This window comes from Mastigoproctus giganteus, chromosome 9 (assembly GCF_048544385.1).
Source record: "Mastigoproctus giganteus isolate SK-2022 chromosome 9, ASM4854438v1, whole genome shotgun sequence".
NCBI lineage: Eukaryota > Metazoa > Arthropoda > Arachnida > Uropygi > Thelyphonidae > Mastigoproctus > Mastigoproctus giganteus.
Window position 1 is genome coordinate 151,580,381 of NC_143583.1, and position 25,785 is coordinate 151,606,165.

Consider the following 25,785-nt stretch of genomic DNA (forward strand, 5'->3'; position numbering starts at 1 on the left):
TTCTGACCATGTGCTGATTGAACCACGTGGAGAAATACCACGTGTGGAAGTACCGTGAACCTGCTATTTAAGGAGATGTTGCAGAAAGTTATATTACTGTTGAAGAAGAGAGCTGACGCTCTCGAAAGCTCCAGGTTTTTAGCGCTTTTAATTTTATATTTTAGCTTATTTTATTGTAAACGATCTTTTATTACAGTTTTTAGTATTCCGTAATGTACAGTCATTAGTTTATTGTAAATAATTTGTTTTATATTATATTTTTATACTATTTGTAAAAATTTTAGTTACAGTAAATTTTGTTCAATAGTCGGTGTATGAGTTTATTTCCTAGGTAATCAATGGACACTGCTCTTCATGGACTAATGTTATTAGTAGAGTCCCCCAGGGTTTGGTATTGGGTCCATTGTTGTTTTCTGTATTTATTAATGATACTGATGATGGTATATCAGGCTTAAGGTCCAAGGTTGTTAATGACAGTATGCTGCTGCAACAGGATCTAGAAAGGTTGAACGGGTAGGCTGAGAGATGGCAACTGAAGTTTAGCATTGACAAATGTAAAGTACTGCATATGGGAAGCAGTAACCCCAGTGTAACATATCAATTGGGTGGTACTACACTGACAGTGGTGGAGAATGAAAAGGACCTGGAGGTAATTGTGGAGGCAGTTTTGAAGTTTTCTGAGCAGTGCAGTCAGCAAGAGTAGCCCACGGTGTATTGTCAATGACATACAGGAATTTTTCTAGCAGGGATAAGAAGGTGATTATCCCCTTGTATAAGGCAATGGTCAGGCCACACGTGGAATACTGTATACAGGTCTGGAGGCCTTATTTTAAGAAGGATGTAGAGCTGTTGAAATGAGTACAGAGAATAGCAACAAGATTAGTGAATGGAACAAATGGTTGCTCTTATGAAGAAAGGCTTAAGTTTTGCAAATTATAGTGTCTGGAGACTAGGCACCTGCGAGGTGATCTGACTGAGGTGTATAAAGCGTTGAATGGTTTGAGCATGCTCAATGCTGATGGGATTCTTCTTCTTGCTCAGAATAATCGCCTGAGAAAGCATAAATGCAATTTGAGGAAAGACAGTTGTAGGAGAGATGTGCAGAAGTTTGCCTTTAGCCAGTGGGTGGTTGATTGCTGGAACAAACTTCCATCTGTCGTAGAAGTTGATAGCTTAAATAAATTCAAGGCAGAACTATATAGACGTTTGGAGGGAGTGAATGGGTGAAATGAGAAGGGTGTGTTTTTTTTTTTTTTTTTTTTGGCTGATGCTATATAATCTTGCATTCTTGGATCGTGTGCCTTTACTAATGCTAATATAAGAATCTCCGTTTGTAAGGTAAGACGTTTGTTCAATTATTACTGTTTAAGTTACTACTATTATGAAAATAAACTTAAAATATCAAGTTATTACTACTATAAAAATTAAGTTTCTGGTAGTTAAAAAAAAATGGTGTATTTTTGTTAAATTTGGAATGTAATCCCCCTTTTGTACTGGTTGTTAGTCCCGTATAACATTGTTTGCCTCACACAAGATTTTGTAGGAACCAAACTACCGTGTCATACCTGTATTTAATTGTTGGAATAACTTACATGGATAAGTCAGGGTGTCAGCTGGAAATTCAGAGATCAGCTGGATGAGGAAGGAAACATGAACAGTTTATTTTCTTTTCATTATTATTTTATTTAGGTCTTGTAGGTCTAACACTAATATTTTCATATTTTCTATTTTCATATTCTAGCAGGCATGCAATTTTGTATATTAGCAATATTTCATTCTAAAACAATTTCATTATCAAAATGACAGATTAATACTTTCTTCTGACATGATACAACTTCTCTGGAACTTCTACAACTTTGTTAACTGAAGAAAATATCTATAATAACCCAGGCATTATATCCGTATTAGAAATGCAAACAAAAAATACCTTCAAGCCAAACCTAGCCCATTTGAACTCTTGCTAAAATCAGGTTCATATTCACTTCCACAAAACAAATATCACAAATCAATTCATTTAATCTTGACAAAGTGACATATTTGCTCCATGAACAATTTTCTAATGTTCTGTCAGTCATGTCAGCAATACATATCAGTGGAGTTAGCACATCAAAATATAAAAAAACATAATAAGAAGTTAGGGGGGGGGGAAAACCCTAATGTAACTTCATTGTGTGGTGTCATCTACCAGCAATATTAATAAGAATCAGGTTTAAATGCTTCGAAATTATCTAGATATTAGAGGGTGCACGTGTCCTAAGTTCATAAGAATTCATTATGTACTGAATCGTGATTCTTGATCTTATTATAATCACGACACTTCCAGGCATGCACAAAGCAGTTAATTAAAATTCATAAATTCTTTTCAACTAAAATCATATAACAGTGCAATTTCTCTTGATTGTCCTTCAGTAATTCAATACAGAAAAACAAAGGAAAACCAAATTAAAATAAAAACCAAAAATAAAACAATTAACATCAATTTACTATTTAATTCAAAGAAAAGAAGTCACTTACCATTTTATCCCTTAATGGTAATTGTGAGATTAATTTTTTGTCATCCATAGGATCTAAAAGCTCTCCATTAATAAAGAGATCTACTTTCATGTTGGCAGTGTTTACTTTTAATCTGGGGAGAAAAAAAAATTCAAAAATGATTAATAAATATATATAAAAACCCATAATACATGATTGCACAAATACAGTTACAAAAATCATTCACTAGAAGCTTTTTTTTAGCCCTCAACACAGACAGAAGGAGAAGTCAAATTCCATAATTAACTGAACAAGTGATGCAAAAATAGTTTATTAATTAAAAAATCAAATTTGAAATTACTCCTTTTAGACATGTGCAAGAATATGGAACATTCAATTACCAATATTGAGTGAAACATAAAATATTAAAAATTAATGAACATCACTTAAATGAGAGAATAATTCAATCTGCCATTGCAGAATTGAATGTCATTTTTTGATATTAATCAATCATATTTAATATGACTAATATATCTAAGTCTAATATTAGTCATGTTAGACATAGCCATAAAAATTCCATTCATAACAAGTTATAGAAATTCACAATTATAACAAATATGTCATGTGCTTTGATTATTCAAGGCAGCAAAAGGTACTGGGGCTATAAGTGATACTGAATTTGATTATGGGGAGTACAATGCAACAGGAAGAACAAAGAGTAAGAAGGGTGGGTTATGCACTTAGATAAAAAGCATATTAATGCTAACACAGTGCAAGCAGTTGAAATGGGTGATCAGTGCAATTTTGAGTTAGTTTAACATAATCACTGGAAAAATGAAAATGGGTATGAATGTTTTATAGGCCTAATGACTGATGAGCATAAATCGCTACACAAACAAAATGAGCTGACCAGTTATACAGACATAAAAAGGTGAACAATTAATGAGGGATTTTAACTTTCCATTAGCAAGATTTGGTGGATTTACTGGATGACTGTTTTCTACAGCAGCATGTCAGAGGGGTAACAAGATAGAGTAATATTCTTGATCTTATTATAAAAAGTGATGAATTATATATTAAGAATCCGCAGATAAAAGAACCACTAGGTGGTGGCAGTGATCAGCGCATTGATGTGGAATTTACTTAAAGACATAACTACCAAGAGGGGTAAAGGGAAGGGTTTTGATATCATAAAATTGGACTACAGTGGTCTCAGACTGTTTTTAAATTCTATGCAGTGGGACCAACTACTGCTTTTACTATCAGAAAATTCTAAATGGGAAGGATTAAAGGATATAATAGTAATAGAGATATGTGATACAAAAAAGCAAGAGTATGAGCTTATCTGGCATAAGCCAAAAAAAAAAAAAAACCCAATTTTACACAAACATTACCTCTAAAAGTTTGTTCAGTTCCTCCTTGATTTATTTAAACTATCAACTTTCACAACAAAGTTGGCTAAAGGGAAATATCCACACATCTATTCTACAATTGTCTTTCCTCAATTTGAATTTATGCCCCCTCAGGTTCGTAATCTGAGAAAGCGGAAGAATTCCATCAGAATTCAGTGCTCAACCCATTCAAGGCCCTATACACCTTAATCAGATCATCTCACAGGTGCCTAGTCTCCAATTGCAATTTGCAGGAATTAAGCATTTCTTGGTAAGGGGACCCCTTCGTTCCCTCACCAATCTTGTTGCCCTTCTCTGTACACACCCAAGCAACTCTACAGCCTTCCTAAAATGAGGCCTCCAGACCAGTACGCAGAACTCAAGGCATGGCTTGACCATTGTCTTAGACAAAAGGATAATCACCTCCTTTTCCCTGCTAGCAAAATTCCTGTATATCATTGACTATAACCCATGACCTGCTCTGGCAGCCTGTCTGCATTGCTCAGAAAACTTCATATCTGACTGCACAATCATTCCCAGGTCTTTTTCATTTTCTACCACCCAAAGTGTAGTGCCACACAGTCAGTACGTTCCTCTGGAGTTACTTCTACTCATATACAGTACTTTGCATTTGTCAATGTTAAACTTCAGTTTCCACTTCTATGCCCATCTGACCAAATTTTCTAGATCCTGCTGCAGTAGTATACTGCCATTACTGTCATTAATAACCATGCCAATGTTGGTATCATCTGCAACCTTTGACACTAGGCCTGATATAACTTCATCACTATCATTTATAAATACAGAAAACAACAGTGGATCCGACACCGAACCCGCGTGGGACTCCACTAATAACATTAGTCTATGAAGAGCAGCATCCATTGATTATGACTCTGTCTTCTCCCACTCAACCACCCTTTTATCCATTGTAGCAACCTACTCTTAATACCATACTGCTCCAATTTGTACAGTAATCTTCCATGTGCAACAGTGTCAAAAGCATTCCTGAAATCCAAGCGTATGGTAACAAAATTATTTTTTGCATCTAGTTCCTTTGTAACCACATCATAGCATAATCAAATTTTTCTGACAAGACTTTCCCTTAACAAACCCATGCTGTGTCTGAATTATTGCTGCAGTCTTGTCTAGATCCTGCAAAGCATCTTTAACCAGTGACTCATTATTTTACCTGGAACAGAAGTTAAACTTACTGGTCTGTAATTACTGTTGTCACACTTAGATCCCCATTTGTGAATTTGGAATACATTTGCACATTTCCAGCCCGTTGGGACTTCCACTGACTCCAACAATGTTCTTATAATTATGGCCAAGGGTTTGCTTAGTTCCTTTGCAGCCTCCTTTAATATAACTAGATAGATCTCATCAAACCAAGGTACCTTTCTTATGTTTAACTTCAAAAATTTCTCCTCCACTGTGCTCTCAGTTATTACAAAATCTCTTAAGCACCCTGTTACAGTTTTATAAACCTCTGGGATTTTCCTCCCTTACTAAGTTCTCACATGTGCATGTAGATGCACATTCATTCAGTCTACAGCTATTTCAGCAAGATCATCAACAGTCGAACCATCGATATCAAATGGACCAATCTGATTCATCCCCTTCCTTTTAGAGTTTATATAAGAAAAGAAGTCCTTGCTATTTTTTTAGCATCCTTGCCAAAGATTTCCTTTAATTGCCTTCGCCTGCCTAATCTGCTTTGTGACTTGATTACAGACTAGCTTATATCTACCACTGGCTTCTGTGTCACCTGATAATTTTTATGCATCCCATGGGTATTTTTTCTCTGTCATGAGTCTCATTAGTTCATCTAATATCCATTTAGACGTAAACTTGAACAATATTTCTTAATTGGTATGAAACCCTAGCAGCTTCCATGATTAATTCCTTGAATGCTTCCAAATTAGAATTTGCTGCTGGCATCATCAGTCGTTCCCACTGTACAGAATTTAGAAACTATCTGAGACCACTGTAGTTACCTTTATGGAAGCGAAAACACTTCCCTTTACCCCGATGGTAATTATATCTGTAAGTAAATCTCACATCAGTACACTGTGATCATTGCCACCTAGTGGTTCTTTTATCTGCAAATTCTTAATGTATGAATAATCACTGCTGATAACCAGATCAAGAGTATTACCCTATCTGGTTGCCTCTCTCACATGCTGCTGCAGAAAACAATCATCCAATAAATACACAAAGGTCTTGCTAGTGTGCAAGTGACCAAACCAAGAGTTCCAGTCAATATCTGGGATATTAAAATCCCCCACTATAAGACATTCTGATTTACTGGACCCCTCTATTTCTCTGCACAACTGCTCGTTATACTCATTACATTGAAGAGACTTATGTGTGTGTGTGTTATTTTCCCTCTCCCAATGCTTACATCACACCAAACTGACTCAACATTACACTAACCATCTATGTCAACTTGATGCACTTCCTTAGATTTCTTATACCTCCTCCCTTCCTATCCTGTATATCCTATCTGTACACATTGTACTCCCCAAATTCCAATTCTGCACTGTTTATATCTGTGTGACACCATGTTTCTGATATCCCAACAATATCCGCCTTTGATGTCTTGACCAGCACTCCAAAGTCATCAAATTTATTTTGCTATACTTTTAGCATTGGTGTTCATGCACGTATACATGCACCTATTCTTATTCTTAGTTACCCTGACAGAGCCTATGTATTTATTTGTTTCATGACGATTGTCATCAGTTGCTGAAACCTTCAGCACCCTGCACCCTAGGTTGCTGCTCATTCTAATAAAAGTAGTGCAAGAATCACTTTCACTCCAGCCTGTGGCTAATTTTAACCTTTTCTTCTGTGAATCCCCCCCCAAACTAGCGAAATAGCATCATCAAACACTCTTCCATGCCTCCTGTTCAAGTGTATCCCATCCCTGTAGCAGCAGTCTCTCCTGTTAACAAGCACGGATCACAGTGAGAACAATACCCCATGAGCCTTGCACAATCCCTCCCGGGCCAAATTGATTGACAAGGCTCTCATCATATTTTCCCTCCTATTGTGTCTGGACAGAATTGCAGACACTTTCAAATTTAACCCTAATTCACAACTTTTTTTTCAACATTGACCTGTGCTTCTTAAGTAAATCTTCGATTCTCCTACACTTAATGATATTAGTGCCAGTCTACAACAATATCACCCTTTGTGCCCTTAAAAGATGATACCTGCTCTACATCATCAACTTTTGCCCCTGGCTTCTATTTATCTTTTTACACAATATTATCTCTCTATTACAGAAGATTTAGGAGAAGTCCGGTTGGCCTGCCTCCCTAAAATCCACTCATGCACACCTTCTCGATGGTAAGCCCTGTTACGTCACTTAGGTGGCAACGAACGTGTAGAGTGGTTCTCTTCAAGACGCCTGGTCAGCGTGAAGAGGAAAAGACCAAACCCTCCAGCAATGAGAGCACAACAATACAAATGGCCCTCAGTCCCCAGCAGCTTTCACTCTCCCTCTTACGGCAGTGAGAGGATCAGAGTGGAAGCAGAGGGTGCTAAGAATCTCTGGGTACGACCAGGCTGCCATGCACGGAAATTGAACCTGGCCTGTTATAACGTACGATCACTCATCGGTGAAGACAGGATATTAGAGCTGGAAAAGGAATTAGAAAATGTGAATTGGAATATCATCGGTTTGGCTGAAACAAGAAGAAGAAATGAATCACTTATAAGTTTATCAAGTGGAAATCTGCTGTACACCAATGGAAACAGTGAAAGGAGTGAAGGTGGAGTTGGGTTTCTGGTCCATAAAGATTTTAAAAACAACATTTTGGAATTCAAAAGTACATCACCAAGGGTGTCAAGACTAATACTCAAGATTTCTAAGAGGTACAAGCTAAAGATTATAATGATTTATGCACCAACATCGAGCCATGATGATGAAGAGGTTGAAGAAATGTACACTGAAATTGAGAGTCTTCTAGATGAGCAGAAAACCCACTACATTATTATTATGGGGGACTTCAATGCTAAGGTTGGAAAAAGGCAAAACAGCGCAGAAAGAGGAACTATAGGAAATTTTGGAATTGGTGAAAGAAATAAAAGAGGTGAAAGACTTGTGGAATTTGCAGAATCTCAAAGAATGTCAGTAATGAACACTTTTTTCAAGAAAAGGGTGAACAGAAAGTGGACACGGAAGAGTCCAAATGGATTAACAACTAATGAAATCGACTTCATCCTCACTAACAGAAGATATATTGTGAATGATGTTACTGTCCTGAATAAGGTAAATGTTGGAAGTGATCACAGAATGGTAAGATGTACACTTGATATAGATGTAGGAAAGGAAAGGAAAAAACTGACTCGAGTAAATAATACAAAGGTCTTTGAAATAACAGAGGAGGAGAAAAAGCAGTATGTACTGGAACTTAAGAACAAGTTTGAGCTTCTGGAGACTGCTCAGGACCAAGATATCGACGAGGAATATTACAACTTTCTGAAAGTGATAAAGCCCAAGAAACCTATAGGGAAACAGAAATCCAAAGAAGAAAAAATTAGTCAAGAAACACTTGTCATGATGAACCAAAGACGACAAATGAAGAGCAAGAAAAACACTGACAGGGAGAAAATTGAGTATACTGAGTTATGCAAAGCCATTAGAAAGAGACTCAGAGAGGACATAAGAAGATTTAACACAAGAAAAGTAGAAAAAGCATTAAGGGAAAACAAAGGATTTAAATCAGCAGCCATGAGCAGTAATACAGAAAGACAAATGATACTGAAACTGAAGAATAGCGATGGTGTACTTATAAACAGCAGAGAAGGCATAATTCAAATAGCAGAAAACTACTATAGAGAATTATACAAGGAGCGAGGGAATGATACCAGCAGTGAGGAAGATGGATTGCAAAGTAGCAACACATACGACATACCCGATATTCTTCCTGATGAGGTAGAACAGGCATTGAAGAAAATGAAGAATCGGAAAGCCCCGGGGGAAGATGAAGTTACTGTAGAGTTGTTAAAATTGGGAGGAAGAGACATAACACAAAAACTGGCAAGGCTCTTCACAAAGTGCATTAGAAAAGGTGTGATGCCTAAGCAGTGGAATAATGCAATCATAGTTTTGCTGCATAAGAAAAGAGATAAATCAGAAATTGGAAATTATAGACCAATTAGCTTGTTATCCCATATCTACAAGTTGTTCACAAGGGTCATTACTAACAGATTAGAAAGAATACTTGATGAGAATCAACCGAAAGAGCAAGCTGGCTTTAGGACAGGATTCTCAACTATGGATCACCTTCACGTAATATCACAGCTAATGGAGAAAGCAAATGAATATAAAACACCATTATGCCTGGCATTTGTGGATTATGAAAAGGCATTTGACTCCATACAGCATAAGGCAATGTTTCGGGCACTGGAAAGACAAGGCATAGATACTCCATATATTATGATTTTGAAGAAAATATATGAGAGTGCTACATCCTTTATTAGACTAGACAAAGACAGTAGGAAATTTAAAATCGAGAAAGGAGTTCGACAAGGAGACACAATATCTCCGAAGCTGTTTACTGCTGCCCTTGAGGAAGCTTTCAGAAGATTAGACTGGTCGCAGAAAGGAGTCAATGTGAACGGAGAGTACCTAAACCATTTACGATTTGCAGATGACATTGTGGTGATAAGCCACGATCCCAAAGAATTAGAGGAAAATCTTAATCAGTTATGCACAGTTAGTAAGGATTTTGGACTAAAGATGAATATGGCTAAAACAAAAGTAATGATGAACAAGTATGCCACGGAAAGGGAAATAATTATTGAAGGAGCAGAAATTGAAAAGGTGGAGTCATACTTATCTGGGACAAGTTATTAGCTGTAATAATGATAAATGGCTCGAAGTCAAGAGAAGAATAAATTTTGGATGGATAGCATTCAGGAAATATAGTCACATACTGAAGAGCAATATCCCAGTTTGTCTGAAACGTAAAATAATGAATCAATGTATACTCCCCACCATGACTTATGGAAGTGAAACTTGGGCACTCACCAAAAGAATGGAAGAGAAGCTAAGAACTACACAGCGAAGAATGGAACGAATTATATTGGGAATCATACTGTTAGATAAGAAGAGAAACACATGGATTAGGCAGCAAACTCAAGTAAAGGACATTCTTATCAAAATTAAAGAACTAAAATGGTCTTGGGCAGGACACATAGCTCGAAGACATGATGACAGATGGACTAAGAAAATAACAGAATGGTACCCAAGAGGAGCTAGAAGAAAACCTGGAAGACAAAGGCGGAGATGGATAGATGAAATTCATGAATTTTTGAGTAGTAAATGGATGGCCAGTGCTCAAAACAGAAGGAACTGGAAAGTTGCTGGAGAGGCCTTCATCCTGCAGTGGATTGAAAATGGCTGATGATGATGATTACCTATCTCCCTGACAATAGAGTCACAGACAAAAACTAACTCCTGTGGAACCAGTGCACTCTGCCTTGGAGACTGCCACTGTGTTACCTGATGCACAAGAGTGAGCTCTGACGCTGAGTTTGGCAGCTGAGAGCTTGGTGGGCCCTCATATTAATTTCTTTGAAGGCATCTACCCTATACCTCAAGCTCTCATAGGTGCCTATCAGAACACTAAGTTGACACCTAATTTCTACACACACTCTGCACCTAGCACGCACGCACACACACACACACACACAAAGACATTCTCCTTAGCTAGATCATGTTCTGTTCCAGAGAGTCAGCAAACATTTCACAAGTTGCACATTTTTTCATACCAAAAAGAAATACCATTCAAGGTATTGTCCTAAATGGATGCAAGATGAAGAAATTAGACTCACTGCAGAGAAGAAAAATGTATGGGATGTATATAAATTATCAGGTGATATAGAAGCGTATGGTAGCTGAGTTAGGCAGCTGAGAGCTTGATGGGCCCTCATATTAATTTCTCTGAAGGCATCTACCCTATACCTCAAGCTCTCATAGGAGCCCATCAGAACACTAAGTTGGCACCTAACTTCTACACACACTCTGCACCTAGCACACACAAAGACATTCTCCTTAGTTAGATCATGTTCTGTTCCAGAGAGTCAGCAAACATTTTACAAGTTGCACATTTTTTTCATACCAAAAAAAAAAAATCCAATCAAGGCATAGTCCTAAATGGATGTCAGATGAACAAATGAGACTCACTGCAGAGAAGAAATATGTATGGGATGTATATAAATTATCAGGTGATATAGAAGCCTATGATAGATATAAACTAGACTGCAATCAAGTCACAAAGGATGTTATGCAAGCTAACGCAGATTATGAGATATGAAACAGCAAAGGCTTCTTTACTTATGTAAACTCTAGAAGGAAAGGGATAAATCAGATTGATCCATTTGATATCAATGGTTCGATTGTTGATGATCCTGCTGAGGTAGGTGACGAACTAAATGAGTAATTTGCCTCTACATTCAGAAATGAGGAATGTCTGTAGGGAAGTGGAGGCCAGAAGCTAAGCTTATCAAACTCTAGCAAGGGGATAAATTATTCTGTACTACTTGAGATGAAAGTGGAAGAGAAATTGTGGAAGTTCAAAGGAACAAAGGCCTGGTGTCGATGGCATCTATTCAATTATACAAAGGGAGGCAGAAAGGAAGTAAGCAAATCCTCAGCCATAATTAGCATTAGCATTAGTAGAGGAAATTGATGCAAGAAAGCAAGCTTATGCAGCATCAGCCAAAAAAAAAAAATAAATAAATAAAATAAATAAATAAAAAATAACCACTTCCACTTCACCCCTCTGTTCGTTCGAAATACCTGTCCAGCTGAGCCTTAAACTTATTTAGGCTATCAACTTCCACGACAAGGGATGGAAGTCTGTTCCACCAACCACTCGCTGGCTAAAGGCAAATTTCTGCACGTCTATCCTACATCTGCCTTTCCTCAATTTGAATTTATGCCCTCTCAGGTGATTATTCTGAGCAAGAGGAAGAATCCCATCAGCATTGAGCATGCTCAAACCATTCAACGCTTTATACACCTCTATCAGATCACCTCGCTGGTGCCTAGTCTCCAGACACTGTAATTTGCAAAACTTAAGCCTTTCTTCATAAAAGTACCCCTTTGTTCCATTCACCAATCTTGTTGCCCTTCTCTGTACTCGTTCCGGCATCTCTACATCCCTATTGAAATGAGGTCTTCAGACCTGTATACAGTACTCCAGGTGTGGCCTGACCATTGCCTTATCCAAAGGAATAATCACCTCCTTATCCCAGCTAGAAAAATTCCTGTATATCATTGACAAGACACCATCAGCTACTCTTGCAGCCCGTCTGCACTGCTCAGAAAACTTCATATCTGCCTGCACAACCACCTCCAGGACCCTTTCATTCTCTACTACTGTCAGTGTAGTACCACAGAGTTGATACGTTGCTCTGGGATTGCTGTTTCCCATATGTAGTACTTTACATTTGTCAATGTTAAACTTCATTTGCCACCTCTCAGCCCATCTGCTCAACCTTTCCAGATCCTGTTCAGTAGCATAGTGTCAGTAGTGTCCTTGACAACCCTGCCAACCTTCTTATGGTCTACAAACTTGGACATTAAGCTTGATATACCATCATCAATGTCATTTATAAATAAAGAAAACAATAATGGACCCAAAACTGAACTCTGAGGGACTCCACTAATAACATTAGTTCACGACGAGCAGTGTCCATTGATTACCACTCTGTCTTCTCCCCCTCAACCACCCCTTTATCCCTAGCAGCAACTTGCCTCCAATGCCACACTGCTCCAATTTGTGCAGCAGTCTTCCATGTGCAACAGTATCAAAAGCCTATCTAAGATCCAAGTATATAATATCAAAGTTATTCCCTGCATCCAGTTCTTTTGTGACTGCATCATAGTATCCAATCAAATTGGTCAGGCAAGACTTCCCCTTAACAAAACCATGCTGTGTCTGAGCTATAACTGAAGTCTTGTCTAGATGATCCTGCAGTGCTTCTTTAACTAGTGCCTCCATTAATTTTCCAGGAACAGAAGTTAAACTAACTGGTCTATAATTACTTGTGTCGCCCTTTGATCCTCATTTGTGAATTGGGGTCACATTTGCACATCTCCAGTCCATGGGTACTTCCCCTGAGTCCAAGGAAGCTCTCATAATTATGGCTAAGAGTTTGCTTACTTCCTTTGCTGCTTCCTTTAATATAATTGGATAGATCCCATCCACCCCCAGGTGCCTTTCTTGTATTTATCTTCAACAATTTCTCCTCCACTTTACTCTGAGTTATTACAAGATTCTCTAGTTTACTGCCAGAGTTGAATACACGTCTGGCATTCCCCTCGCTGAATAACTCCTCATGTGTGAATGTCGATGCAAAATATTCATTTAGTTTGTTAGCTACCTGAGCAGGATTATCAACAGCTGACCCATCGATATCAAGTGGACAAATCTGATTCATCCCCTTCATTCTAGAGTTTACATAAGTAAAGAACTCTTTGCTGTTTTTCTTTGCATCCCTTGCCAAAGATTTCTCTTAATCTGCCTTCGTCTGCCTAACCTCCTATGTAAGTTGGTTACAGATCAACTTGTATCTATCATAGGCTTCTGTGACACGTGTTAATTTGTATGTATCCCATGCATTTTTCTTCTCTGCCATATGTCTCATTAGTTCATCTGACATCCACTTAGGCCTAAACCTTGAACAATATTTCTTAGTTGGTATGTAAAGCCTAGTAGCTTCCATGATAAGTTCTTTGAATGCTTCCCATTTTGAATTTGCTGTTGGTAACATCATCATTTGGTCCCACTATATAGAATTTAAATACTGTCTCAGTCCATCGTAGTTGCCTTTACGAAAACAATAACCCTTCCCTTTACCCCTAATGGTAGTTACCTCTTTGAGTAAATCCCACTTCAGCACACTGTTATCACTGCCACCTAGTGGTTCATTTACCTGCAGATTCTTAATGTAGGATGAATCACTACTGATCGTCAAATCAAGAGTATTACTCCCTCTAGTTGCCTCCCAAACATGCTGATGTAGAAAACAATCATCCAATAAATCCACAAAAGCCTTGCTAGTGTGTGAGTGACCAGCCACCAAATTCCAGTCAATATCTGGGAAATTAAAATCCCCCATTATAAGACTCTGATTTACTGGCCCACTCTATTTCCCTGTACAATTTCTTATTATACTCATCAGAGTCATTAGGCCTATAGCACACTCCTACTCTCAATTTTGATCTCCCAATGCTTATGTGACACCAAACTGACTCGACACTGCACTGTCCAGCAAACTCGACTGGCTTCACTTCCTTGGATTTTATGTATTTCTTAACTAATAGCATAACCCCTCCTTCCTTCCTTCCTGTCCTGTCTATCCCTTCTGTAGACATTGTGTACTCCCCAAATTCCAGTTCTGCATTCCTTATATCTTTGTGACACCACGTCTCTGAAATCCCCACAATATCTGCCTTTGATGTATTGAGATGTGCAAATGTGACCTCAAATTCATCAAATTTATTTACTAAACTCCTAACATTGGTGTACACGCAAGTATACATGCACCTGTTCTTTTTCTTAGCTACCCTAACACAACCCATGTCTTTACTTGTACCCCAATAATTCCCAGCAGTCTCTGAAATATCCTGCATCTTATTTTCCAGGCTGCGGCTCATTCCAATAGAAGCAGTGCAAGAATCACTTTGACCTCTGCCAGTGGCTACTGTTAATCTATTAGTCCTTGTATCCCCCCAATCTAGTAGTTTTCCGACCCACCTAACACTGCCTCGATAGCATCAGCAAACATTCTTGCACCCTTTCTATTTAAGTGTATCCCATCCCTGTAGAAGCAGTCTCTCCTGTTAACAAGTACAGACCAGGCTGAAAAAAATTCTACCCCTTCAGCCTTGCACAATCTTTCCAGGGCCGAATTGATCGACAGGGCTCTCATCATATACTCCTTCCTATCGTGTCTGGGTAGAACTGCAGACACTTTCAAATTCAACCCTAATTCACTGCTTTTTTTCAACAGTGACCTGTACTTGTTAAGTAATTCCGCTGGTCTCCTATTCTTAATATCATTAGTGCCAACGTGTACAACTATATCACCTTTTGTGCCCTTAAATTATAAGAGCATCTTTGGATTCAGAGAAAGCCTGTGGCCTGGTGATTATTTTCGCTGCAAACAGAAATTAAACTAACAGGTATGTAATTATTACTGTCTGTCTTTATTGCCCCTTTGTAAATTGGAGTGATTGTTGTTGTTGTTGTTGTTGGGTTTTTTGGCGCAAGAGCTACTTTGGCCATATTGCGCCTGTTCTAGTCGAGAGACACAGTAATGATTAATAAAAAGGGTTTATAGGAGCATAAATATATTAATCTGTTTTAGATAGTGGAAAAACTCAGGTAAATTGGAGTTGTCTCCAATCATATGTCTAATTTGAAGAGGTTCATTTAAATTTGATAGGGATCGGAATGATGTGTTTCTGGCATGCTGATAGTGAGTGCACTCTATAAGGATATGTTTTACGGTTAGCGTTGAATTACAGTGGAAGCACAGTGGTGGATTATTTCCTCGCAATAAATAGTGATGTGTAAGTTGGGTATGACCTATACGTGCTCTAGCAAGCACTACCTCTTCATGTCTGTTTGAACGGAAACTAGATTTCCATAGCTGTGGATTCTGTTTTATATTTAGTAACTTGTTATTTTCCTGATTATGCCATATTTCTCGCCATTTTTCATTGCAAATGCGGCGTATGATTGATTTGTAGTCTGTGTAAGGAATCCGGATGTGGTTATTATCGGTGGGGTTTCTTGCTGCTTTATCTGCACTCTCATTTCCTGGTATTCCAGTGTGCCCTGGAATCCAACAGAATGTGACAGTCTGCCTATTGTTATGCAATTCGGATATTTGAGTTCTTATTTGATTTATTAGTGGATGTGGAGAGCGAGAATTGCCTTGGAGGGCTGTCACTGCACTCAAGGAGTCTGTATAGATAATAGTCTTCGGAGTGAAAACATGAGCAAGCAAGGTCAAACCCATCTTAATGGCATAGAGTTCTGCAGTGAAAATGCTGCATTCTTGTGGTAATGAAACAGACACTGTTGATGTTGGTAGCACCACAGCAGCTCCCACAGCTGTGTCATTTTTAGAGCCGTCAGTATAAATTTGCAAAGTGTCTGCATTTGCCAAAGAGTGAGCTGCATGTAGTTTCTGAATGGTTGAATTATTCAGGGAGTGTTTCCCCCAACGTCGGAAATAGTCATCACACGAAGGTATACACACTTTCCATGGAGACTGTACAATTTCTCTGTCTTGATGTAAATTGTCCAACTGCATATTCCACTGCTGAATCAGTTCTCGTAGACGGATTCCTGTAGGTTTGTTTTCAAGAGGCTTATTTCTGAAAAGGTTTACCCATTGTGGATCATAGAGGTATGGCCAGATAGGATGAGATGGAAGGCTATATATTTTAACTGCATAATTGAGGAGCAGCATCTTTCTCCGAAGGTGGAGTGGAGGTTCATTGGCCTCTATATATAAGCTTTGCACAGGCGAAGTCCTGAACGCCCCAAGAGCAATCCTGAGCGCACTATGTTGTATTGTGTTGAGACAGGCTAACAGAGTCTTTCGGGCGGAGTCATAAACAGGAGCACCATAATCTAATCGAGATCTGATTAAGGCCCGGTATAGGTGGAGTAGAGTATAGCGATCAGCTCCCCATGTCATAGATGAGATGACTTTAAGTATATTCAGCTTTTTCATACAGACAGTTCGCGTTTGTAGTATGTGTTTCTGGAATGTCAGTTTAGTGTCAAGAGTTATGCCCAAGAATCGGATATTGCTGGTAATTGGTATCGGTTGTTTTTCCAGTGATAATTCAGGTTCTGGATGTAGTTGGCGTTTTTTACAAAAGTGAATAGCTGCAGTTTTGGTTGCTGATAGACGGTAACCATTACGTGAAGTCCATGACACTATTTTGTTTATTGCAAGCTGCAAATGTCGTTCAATTGAACGCATATTCTGTGAATGGCAAGATATCGCAAGATCATCAGCATAAAGATAGATTTCTACGTTACTCAAGATGTTCTGCGCTAGATTGTTTATCCTAAGAGCAAAGAGGGTAGCGCTGAGTACCGATCCCTGTGGTACACCTTCTCTTTGGATAAGAGCTTGCGAAACAGCATTACGATAACTCACTTGAAAGGTTCTAATTTTAAGGTAACTCTCTATGATCATTGGGAGTCGACCTCTGAGTCCTATAGCATATAGGTCTTGCAGAATACCATAGCGCCAGGTGGTGTCAAAGGCTTTTTCAATATCCAGGCACACCATGACAAGATGTTCTTTCCGAATAAAGGCGTTCCGTATGTTACACTCAGCTTTCACCATAAGGTCTAATGTGGATCGGTTTTTGCGAAAGCCGTATTGATTACTACTGATGACTGAGTGGGATTCTATGTACCATACAAGTCTATCGTGTACCATCTTTTCCAATGTCTTGCCTAAGCAGCTGGTAAGGGATATCGGTCTATAGTTGCAGGGATTCGTCTGATCTTTCCCAGGTTTGGGAAAAGCTAGCACTGTTGAATGACACCATGAGCGAGGATAATAGCTTTCGGAGAAGACCCGATTCAGAAAAAGCAATAGGGAATTTAGAGCCTTTTTGTCTAGGTGTTGTAACATGACGTAATAAAGACCATCAGGTCCTGATGCCCCATTTCTTGATTTGTTTAGAGCAACCTGCAGCTCCAACATTGTAAAGGGTTGATTATATGGGAGCTCTATTCTTGTACTGAAGTTTAGTTTGCTTTGCTCAGTCCTTCTTTTAAGTTGCTGAAAAGATGGTTCATATGCAGCTGTATCTGAGATATTGGCAAAGTTTTCTGCTAGAGCATTAGCTATTTCAACTGGAGATGATAAATCTTGTCCATTCCATCTCAGTATTGGAGAAGATGCTGGGAGAAATCTACCATTTAGTTTTTTTATTTTATTCCAGATTATTCTGCTGTTTGTGTTCTTTGTTATAGTAGAGGCAAACTGGATCCAAGAATCTCTTTTTGCCTTTTTCCTTACGAATCGCGCTTTTGCTTTCAGTTTTTTGAAATTTATAAGGTTCTCGGTAGTTGGGTTTTTACGAAACAGGTTCCATGCCCTGTTTTTCTCTTTTTTTGCAAGTTGGCATGCTTCACTCCACCAAATATTGGCATGTTTAAACGAACCAGTACGCATTTTTGGTATGGCCTTGGTCGCGGCATTCAGAATCTCAGATGTGATGTGCTGTGTGGCATCATCAATGGATTGGAAATTGATAATTTCATCATTGAATGAGATACTGAGAGCAAATAACTTCCAATCGGCCTTGGAAAATTTCCATTTTAAGTGGGAATTATTTACCTGAGGGATTCTAGCTATTTGGAATTCGCAAATTATTGGAAAATGGTCACTGTTTAGCGGATTGTCCAGAATTGTCCAGCGGATGAGTGGATATAATGTTGGAGAGCAGATTGTCAAGTCTATAGCTGTCGTTGTTCTAGTAGAGAAATGGATGTAGGTATCAGCACCAGTATTCAACAGTGTTAGATTGTGTTTGTCAAGCAGCGACTCCAGTACTTTACCTCGTCTGTCTGTATGTGGGGAGCCCCAGATCAGGTGGTGTGCATTGAAATCTCCAAATAAACAAAATGGAGGAGGGATCTGTAGTAGAAGTACTTCTAGGTCATTATAAGTATATTCTTTGTTTGGTGATAGGTAGATTGAAACTACTGTTAACATGATTCCTAAGGAGACACGTACTGCTACTGCTTCTAAGGAAGTTTGCAGTGGAATGTGTTTAGTAGGGACTCTTGAGTTTACTAGAATGGCCACACCTCCACGCACGGTGGTATTATTATTTCTATTATGTTGATATATAGTATAGTTCTTGATTTTTGGAATTACTTGCGGAGGTAAATTAGTTTCTTGCAAACATATGCTTACTGGACTGTACTGTTGGATTAGGTCATGGATATCATCGATATTACTACGTAGACCTCTACAGTTCCACTGTATTATGTGATCCATTATTTGATTTTGGCGGTTGTGTTTGATTCAGTCTGTTTTTTAGGTCCAGTCTGTTTTTGTCTCTCAAATTTTATTCTCTCTTTTTTCGAAAAGATAGGACGCGCTGTGTCCATGTCATCATCTGCGTACAGCTCTAAGATTGGCTCATCCGGGCTGATGTTTTCATTAGTATCCATATTTGTTGTATTTTGCTGACTTTTCTGCCTTGGGACTGCTGTTTTAGTTTTTATAGTTTCTGAGGAAGACTGCAAAGCCGTTGGCGGTACTGTAATTGGTGTGTTATTGGCACTGTCATTCACATGCTGTTCCATAGTAGTTTGCTTTGATTTTGAGAGTATTTCTCTAGCCCAGTCTGCAATAGACATGGATGGGGGAACTGACACGTCAGTTTGAGTGGCTGCTGACTGATATTTCTTTGTTGCTGCTGCGTAGGTGTGTTTAGTTGTAGTAAGCATAATCTGCTTCTTTGCTTCTTGGTATGTGACTTTCCGCTCTACTTTATATTGTTGGATCTTTTTTCCTGTTTTCCACAGTTCACAGGACTTTGAGTAGGCAGGGTGTTGGCCTTGACAGTTTGAACAATGTGGTGTTTCCGCATCACATTCCGTTTGTGCGTGGGATTTTGAACCACAGTTTGGACACACAGCATCCCCTCGACAGACGGTCTGAGAGTGTCCAAACTTTTGGCACTTATAACATCTGATGGGATTAGGAATGTAGGGTCTTATACGGCAATTGAGATAGCCGGCTTTAACACTAGATGGTAAATTTGGTGTGCCAAACGTAAGGATGATGTTCCGCGTTGGAACCAGCTGGCCATCTTTTTTGATCATGATGCGCTTAGCATGTGTGACTTTTTGTTCTTTTAATTCTTCGACTAATTCGTCTTCTGTGACGTTAATCAAATCCCACTCAGTGATGACCCCTTTGGATGCATTTAGCGTCGCATGTGGGGTAACTTGCACGGGAATACCACCAAAGGCTGAGAGGTTCAGCAGAGTCTCTGATTGCTGACGGCTCACACTTTCAATTAGTAAATCACCTGATCTAAGTCTTTTCACCATTTTAGGTGAACCTGCTGTATTTTCCAAACATTTCTGTATCAGAAACGGGGAGAGTGTACTCATGCATTTGTTTGACAAGGAGTGGAATATAAGGAAAGATGGACATTCCTTTTGCTCTGTGTCAGTCCTCAGTCTTTTCGACTGTGATGTGTCATGGTCATTATCATTTGATTTAGGACATGAGCGCCGAGGCTCAATTGGAGGGAAATTGTCAAATTCCATGTTTGCTCCTTTTCGCCCCGGGAGAGTGGCTTTCTTCTCCCAGGTTACCGGCCCCGCCACGTGGAGGCAGGAGCGGTGCCACCAGTGACCAAGCGGTTGTAAAGTTTAGTAGCTTGTTAGTAATTAATATATATACTCTGAAAAAAGAAAGGTAGTTTTCCTTTCTTGGTTCTTACTTTAACGCTTGAAGCACAGAACCACTTTAGCTAAACAAAAGAGAAAACGACACTAGAAATAAAATTGAACTTTGTCGCTTAGAAATAGCACACTATATATCTCAGAGGAAATCGCTTGTCACTATCGCTTGGCACTCGGGGCCTGGAGTGATTAGTTAAACAACTAATGCAGGACCATTTAGAGAGAAGTGCAGTTATCCTTCGGTCACAGAATGGGTTTGTCAAATGGCAGTCTTCATCCAATGAAATTGATCTTGTCTTATAAATTGATCTTGTCTTATCTATTTGATTGGCTCCTATGATGTAGTCACAAATGAACTGAACAAACTAATTTTAATATAATATACTTGAATTTCAGGAGATCTTTTGATACTGCTCCACATAATAGACTACTGTACAAAATTGTAGCATTGTGGCATTAAAGGCAAGCTGCTGCTACGGATAAATGTTATTAGTGGAGTCCCCTAGGGTTCAGGGCTGATCTAACTGTTGTTTAATGTATTTATTAGTGATATCGATCAGGCTTAACATCTAAATTTGCAGATGGCACGAAGGTTGGCAGGGTGGTTACTCAAAGTAATGATGTTATACTACTGCAAAAAGTTCTACAAAAATTAGGAAATTGGGCTGCGAAATCGCAACTGAGATTTAACGTTGACAAATGCACAATACCGGTAACAGTAATCCCAGATTAACTGTGTGGTACTACACTAAGGGTAGTGAAAAATGAAAAATTGTGCAGATATAAAGTTCACTGATCAGTGTAGACAGGCTGCAAGGACAGCACATGGGGTTTTGTCATTGATATACAGCAATTTTGCTAGCAGGGATAAGGAAGTGAATATCCCATTGTATAAGGCAATGGTCAGGCCACATCTTGAGTACTGCATACATGTCTGAAGTCTCATTTCAGGAAGGATATAGAGTTACTGGAGCAGGTACAGAGAAGGGCAACAAGATTGGTGAGAAGAACGACGGGGAGCTCTCATCAAGAAAGGCATCAGTCATACAAATTTCAGCATCTCGAGACCAAGCACCTGGGGCTTGACCTGAGATGGGTGTTTAATGCCCTAAATGGATTGAGTAAGCTGAATATGAATGACATTCTTCCTCTTCCTGAGAATATATATAAGCTTGCTTTCTCAGATCAGGTCAGTTGGTATAACAGTAGCCCAATTGTGGGCTGTAAGAAACAAAGGTGGAGGTACTTCAGCAAAGATATGAACAAAGTCACTTGTGGAGAAATTCTGGTTTGGGGTCATATATGGCAACAAAAGTTATAGTAATTATGATCACTAACAGTACTGCAATGAGTTCTGCTTAGTGTTTGCAGAGGAACGCGTGGTTGATAACATATTGTCTACCAGTATTGTGACGATGTTAGTAGCTTGTTGAGTGATTAGTGGTGATTTTCTTATAAGAAGATGCCTGCAGGATTGACTTGATTAAGCCTTCGCAAAGTACTGAATGAACTTAAGTATCATTTGTGTTTTTGAATGAGCTATTTCTGACTGTTTTTTAGTACTAGTAGATTTTTTCCAGTCATTTTCTTTCCTCATTCAGAAAATAAGATCTTTCAGTGTCCATATCATTTTTGCATGCAATTCGAGAATTAGTTTGTCCAGTTCAGACTGTTCATCAAATTTCAAGTCAGTTGTTGAGTGTTAATTTCCTTTAGCACTCTCATTTCTATACAGTTGGACAGAAAACTTATATACTGTTAACAGGAGAGACTGCTTCTACAGGGATGGGATACACTTAAATAGAAAGGGTTCAAGCATATTTGCTGATGCTACTGAGGCAGTGTTAGGTGGGTTGGAAAACTGCTAGCTTGGGGGGATACAAGAATTAAAAGATTAACAGTAGCCACTGGCAGAGGTGAAAGCGATTCTTGCACTGCTTCTACTGGAATGAGCAGCAGCCTGGAAAACAAGATGCAGGGTATTTCAGAGACGGCTTGGAGTCATTGCGGTACAAGTAAACACATGGGTTGTGTTAGGGTAGCTAAGAATTGGAACAGGTCCATGTATACTTGCATATACACCAATGCTAGGAGTTTGGTAAATAAATTTGATGAATTTGAGGTATTTCTCAAAACATCAAAGGCAGATATTGTTGGGATATCAGAGATGTGGTGTCACACAGATATAAGGAATGCAGAACTGGAATTTGGGGAGTACAACGTCTACGGAAAGGATAGACAGGAGAGGAAGGGAGGAGGGGTTAGGCTATTAGTTAAGAAACATAAAATCCAAGGAAGTGAAGCCAGTCGACATCGCTGGACAGTGCAGTGTCGAGTCAGTTTGGTGTGATATAAGCATTGGGACAAAGCAGGAGTGTGTTATAGGCCTAATGACTCTGATGAGTATAATAAGAAACTGTACAGGCAAATAAAATGGGCCAGTAAATTAGAGAGTCTTATAATGGGGAATTTTAATTTCCCAGGTATTGACTGGAATTTGTGGGTTGGTCACTCACAAACTAGCAAGGCTTTTGTGGATTTATTGGATGATTGTTTTCTAAATCAGCATGTTCAGGAGGCAACTAGAGGAAGTAATACTCTTGATCTGATTATCAGTAGAGATTCTTCATGCATTAAGAACATGCAGATAAAGGGGCTTAGAGGGAAACAGGTATCCTGTGTGTTATCAGACACTCAGCCTAAAATACTGATGGATCCAATATCTCTCTATTGCAGAAGATATAGGAGAAGTCCGGTTAGCCTGCCTCCCTAAATTCCACTCGTGCACACCTTCTCGATGGTAAGCCCTGTTACGTCACTTAGGTGGCAACGAACGTGTAGAGTGGTTCTTTTCGAGATGCCTGGTCAGCGTGAAGAAGAAAAGACCAAACCCTTCAGCATATGAGAGCACGACAAAATAAATGGCCCTCAGTCCACAGCAGCTTTCACTCCCCCCTCTTACGGCAGCAAGAGGATCAGAGTAGAAGCAGAGGATGCTAAGAATCTCTGGGTACGAACAGGCTGCCATGCACGGAAACTGAACTTGGCCTGTTATAACGTAAGATCACTCATCGGTGAAGACAGGATATTAGAGCTGGAAAAGGAATTACAAAATGTGAATTGGAATATCATCGGTTCGGCTGAAACAAGAAGAAATGAATCACTTATAAGTTTATCAAGTGGAAATCTGCTGTACACCAATGGAAACAGTGAAAGGAATGAAGGTGGAGTTGGGTTTCTGGTTCATAAAGATTTTAAAAACAACATTTTGGAATTCAAAACTACATCATCAAGCGTTTCAAGACTACTCAGGATTTCTAAGAGGTACAAGCTAAAGGTTATAATGATTATGCACCAACATCGAGCCATGGTGATGAAGAGGTTAAAGAAATGTACACTGAAATTGAGTCTTTTAGATGAGCAGAAAACCCACTACACTATTATTATGGGGGACTTCAATGCTAAGGTTGGAAAGAGACAAAACAGCGCAGAAAGGGGAACTATAGGAAATTTTGGAATTGGTGAAAGAAATGAAGGAGACGAAAGACTTGTGGAATTTGAGAATCTTGAGGATTGTCAATAATGAACACTTTTTTCAAGAAAAGGGTGAACAGAAAGTGGACATGGAAGAGGCCAAATGGATTAACAACTAATGAAATCGACTTCATCCTCACTAACAGAAGATATATTGTGAATGATGTTACCATCCTGAATAAGGTAAATGTTGGAAGTGATCACAGAATGGTAAGATGTACACTTGATATAGATGTAGGAAAGGAAAGGAAAAAACTGACTCGAGTGAATAATACAAAGGTCTTTGAGATAACAGAGGAGGAGAAAAAGCAGTATGTACTGGAAATTAAGAACAAGTTTGAGCTTCTGCAGACTGCTCAGGACCAAGATATCGACGAGGAATATTACAACTTTCTGAAAGTGATAAAGCCCAATAAACCTATAGGGAAAAAGAAATCCACAGAAGAAAAAATTATTCAAGAAACACTTGTCATGATGAACCGAAGACTACAAATGAAGAGCAAGAAAAACACTGACAGGGAGAAAATTGAGTATACTGAGTTATGCAAAGCCATTAGAAAGAGACTCAGAGAGGACATAAGAAGATTTAACACAAGAAAAGTAGAACAAGCATTAAGGGAAAACAAAGGATTTAAATCAGCAGCCATGAGCAGTAATACAGAAAAACAACTGAAACTGAAGAATAGCAATGGTGTACTTATAAACAGCAGAGAGGGCATAATTCAAATAGCAGAAGACTACTATAAAGAATTATACAAGGAGCGAGGGAATGATGCCAGCAGTGGGGAAGATGGATTGCAAAGTAGCAACACATACGACATACCCGATATTCTTCCTGATGAGGGAGAACATGCATTGAAGAAAATGAAGGATCAGAAAGCCCCGGGGGAAGATGATGTTACTGTAGATTGTTAAAATTGGGAGGAAGAGACATAACACAAAAACTGGCAAGACTCTTCACAAAGTGCATTTGAAAAGGTGTGACGCCTAAGCAGTGGAATAATGTGATCATAGTTTTGCTGCATAAGAAAGGAGATAAATCAGAAATTGGAAATTATAGACCAATTAGCTTGTTATCCCACATCTACAAGTTGTTCACAAGGGTCATTACTAACAGATTAGAAAGAATACTTGATGAGAATCAACCGAAAGAGCAAGCTAGCTATAGGACAGGATTCTCAACGATGGATCACCTTCACGTAATATCACAGCTAATGGAGAAAGCAAATGAATATAAAATGCCATTATGCCTGGCATTTGTGGATTATGAAAAGGCATTTGACTCCATACAGCATAAGGCAATGTTTCGGGCACTAGAAAGACAAGGCATAGATACCCCATATATATTATGATTTTGAAGAAAATATATGAGAATGCTACCTCCTTTATTAGACTAGACAAAGACAGTAGGAAATTTAAAATCGAGAAAGGAGTTCGACAAGGAGACACAATATCTCCGAAGCTGTTTACTACTGCCCTTGAGAAAGCTTTCAGAAGATTAGACTGGTTGCAGAAAGGAGCCAATGTGAACGGAGAGTACCTAAACCATTTATGATTTGCAGATGACATTGTGGTCATAAGCCACGACTGTTAGATAAGAAGAGAAACACATGGATTAGGCAGCAAATTCAAGTAAAGGACATTCTTATTAAAAATAAAGAACTGAAATGGTCTTGGGCAGGACAAATAGCTCAAAGACATGATGACAGATGGACTAAAAAAAATAACAGAATGGTACCCAAGAGGAGCTAGAAGAAATCCTGGAAGACAAAGGCGGAGATGGATAGATGAAATTCATGAGTTTGTGGGTAGTAAATGGATGGCCAGTGCTCAAATCAGAAGGAACTGGAAAGTTGCTGGAGAGGCCTTCATCCTGCAGTGGATTGAAAATG

The 25,785-nt window shown here is 38.9% G+C and overlaps 1 protein-coding gene across 4 annotated transcripts in view; it reads right to left on the reverse strand.

Moving 5' to 3' along the window:
- faf (ubiquitin carboxyl-terminal hydrolase-like faf) overlaps positions 1–25,785 on the reverse strand; it is a 1,326,265-nt gene that overhangs the window by 748,066 nt on the left and 552,414 nt on the right. For all 4 annotated transcript variants that reach the window (XM_090382082.1, XM_090382083.1, XM_090382080.1 and 1 more), the window contains one exon: positions 2,515–2,626. In XM_090382082.1, the coding sequence (XP_090238208.1) occupies positions 2,515–2,626 (112 nt within the window). The remainder of the gene's footprint in view (positions 1–2,514; positions 2,627–25,785) is intronic.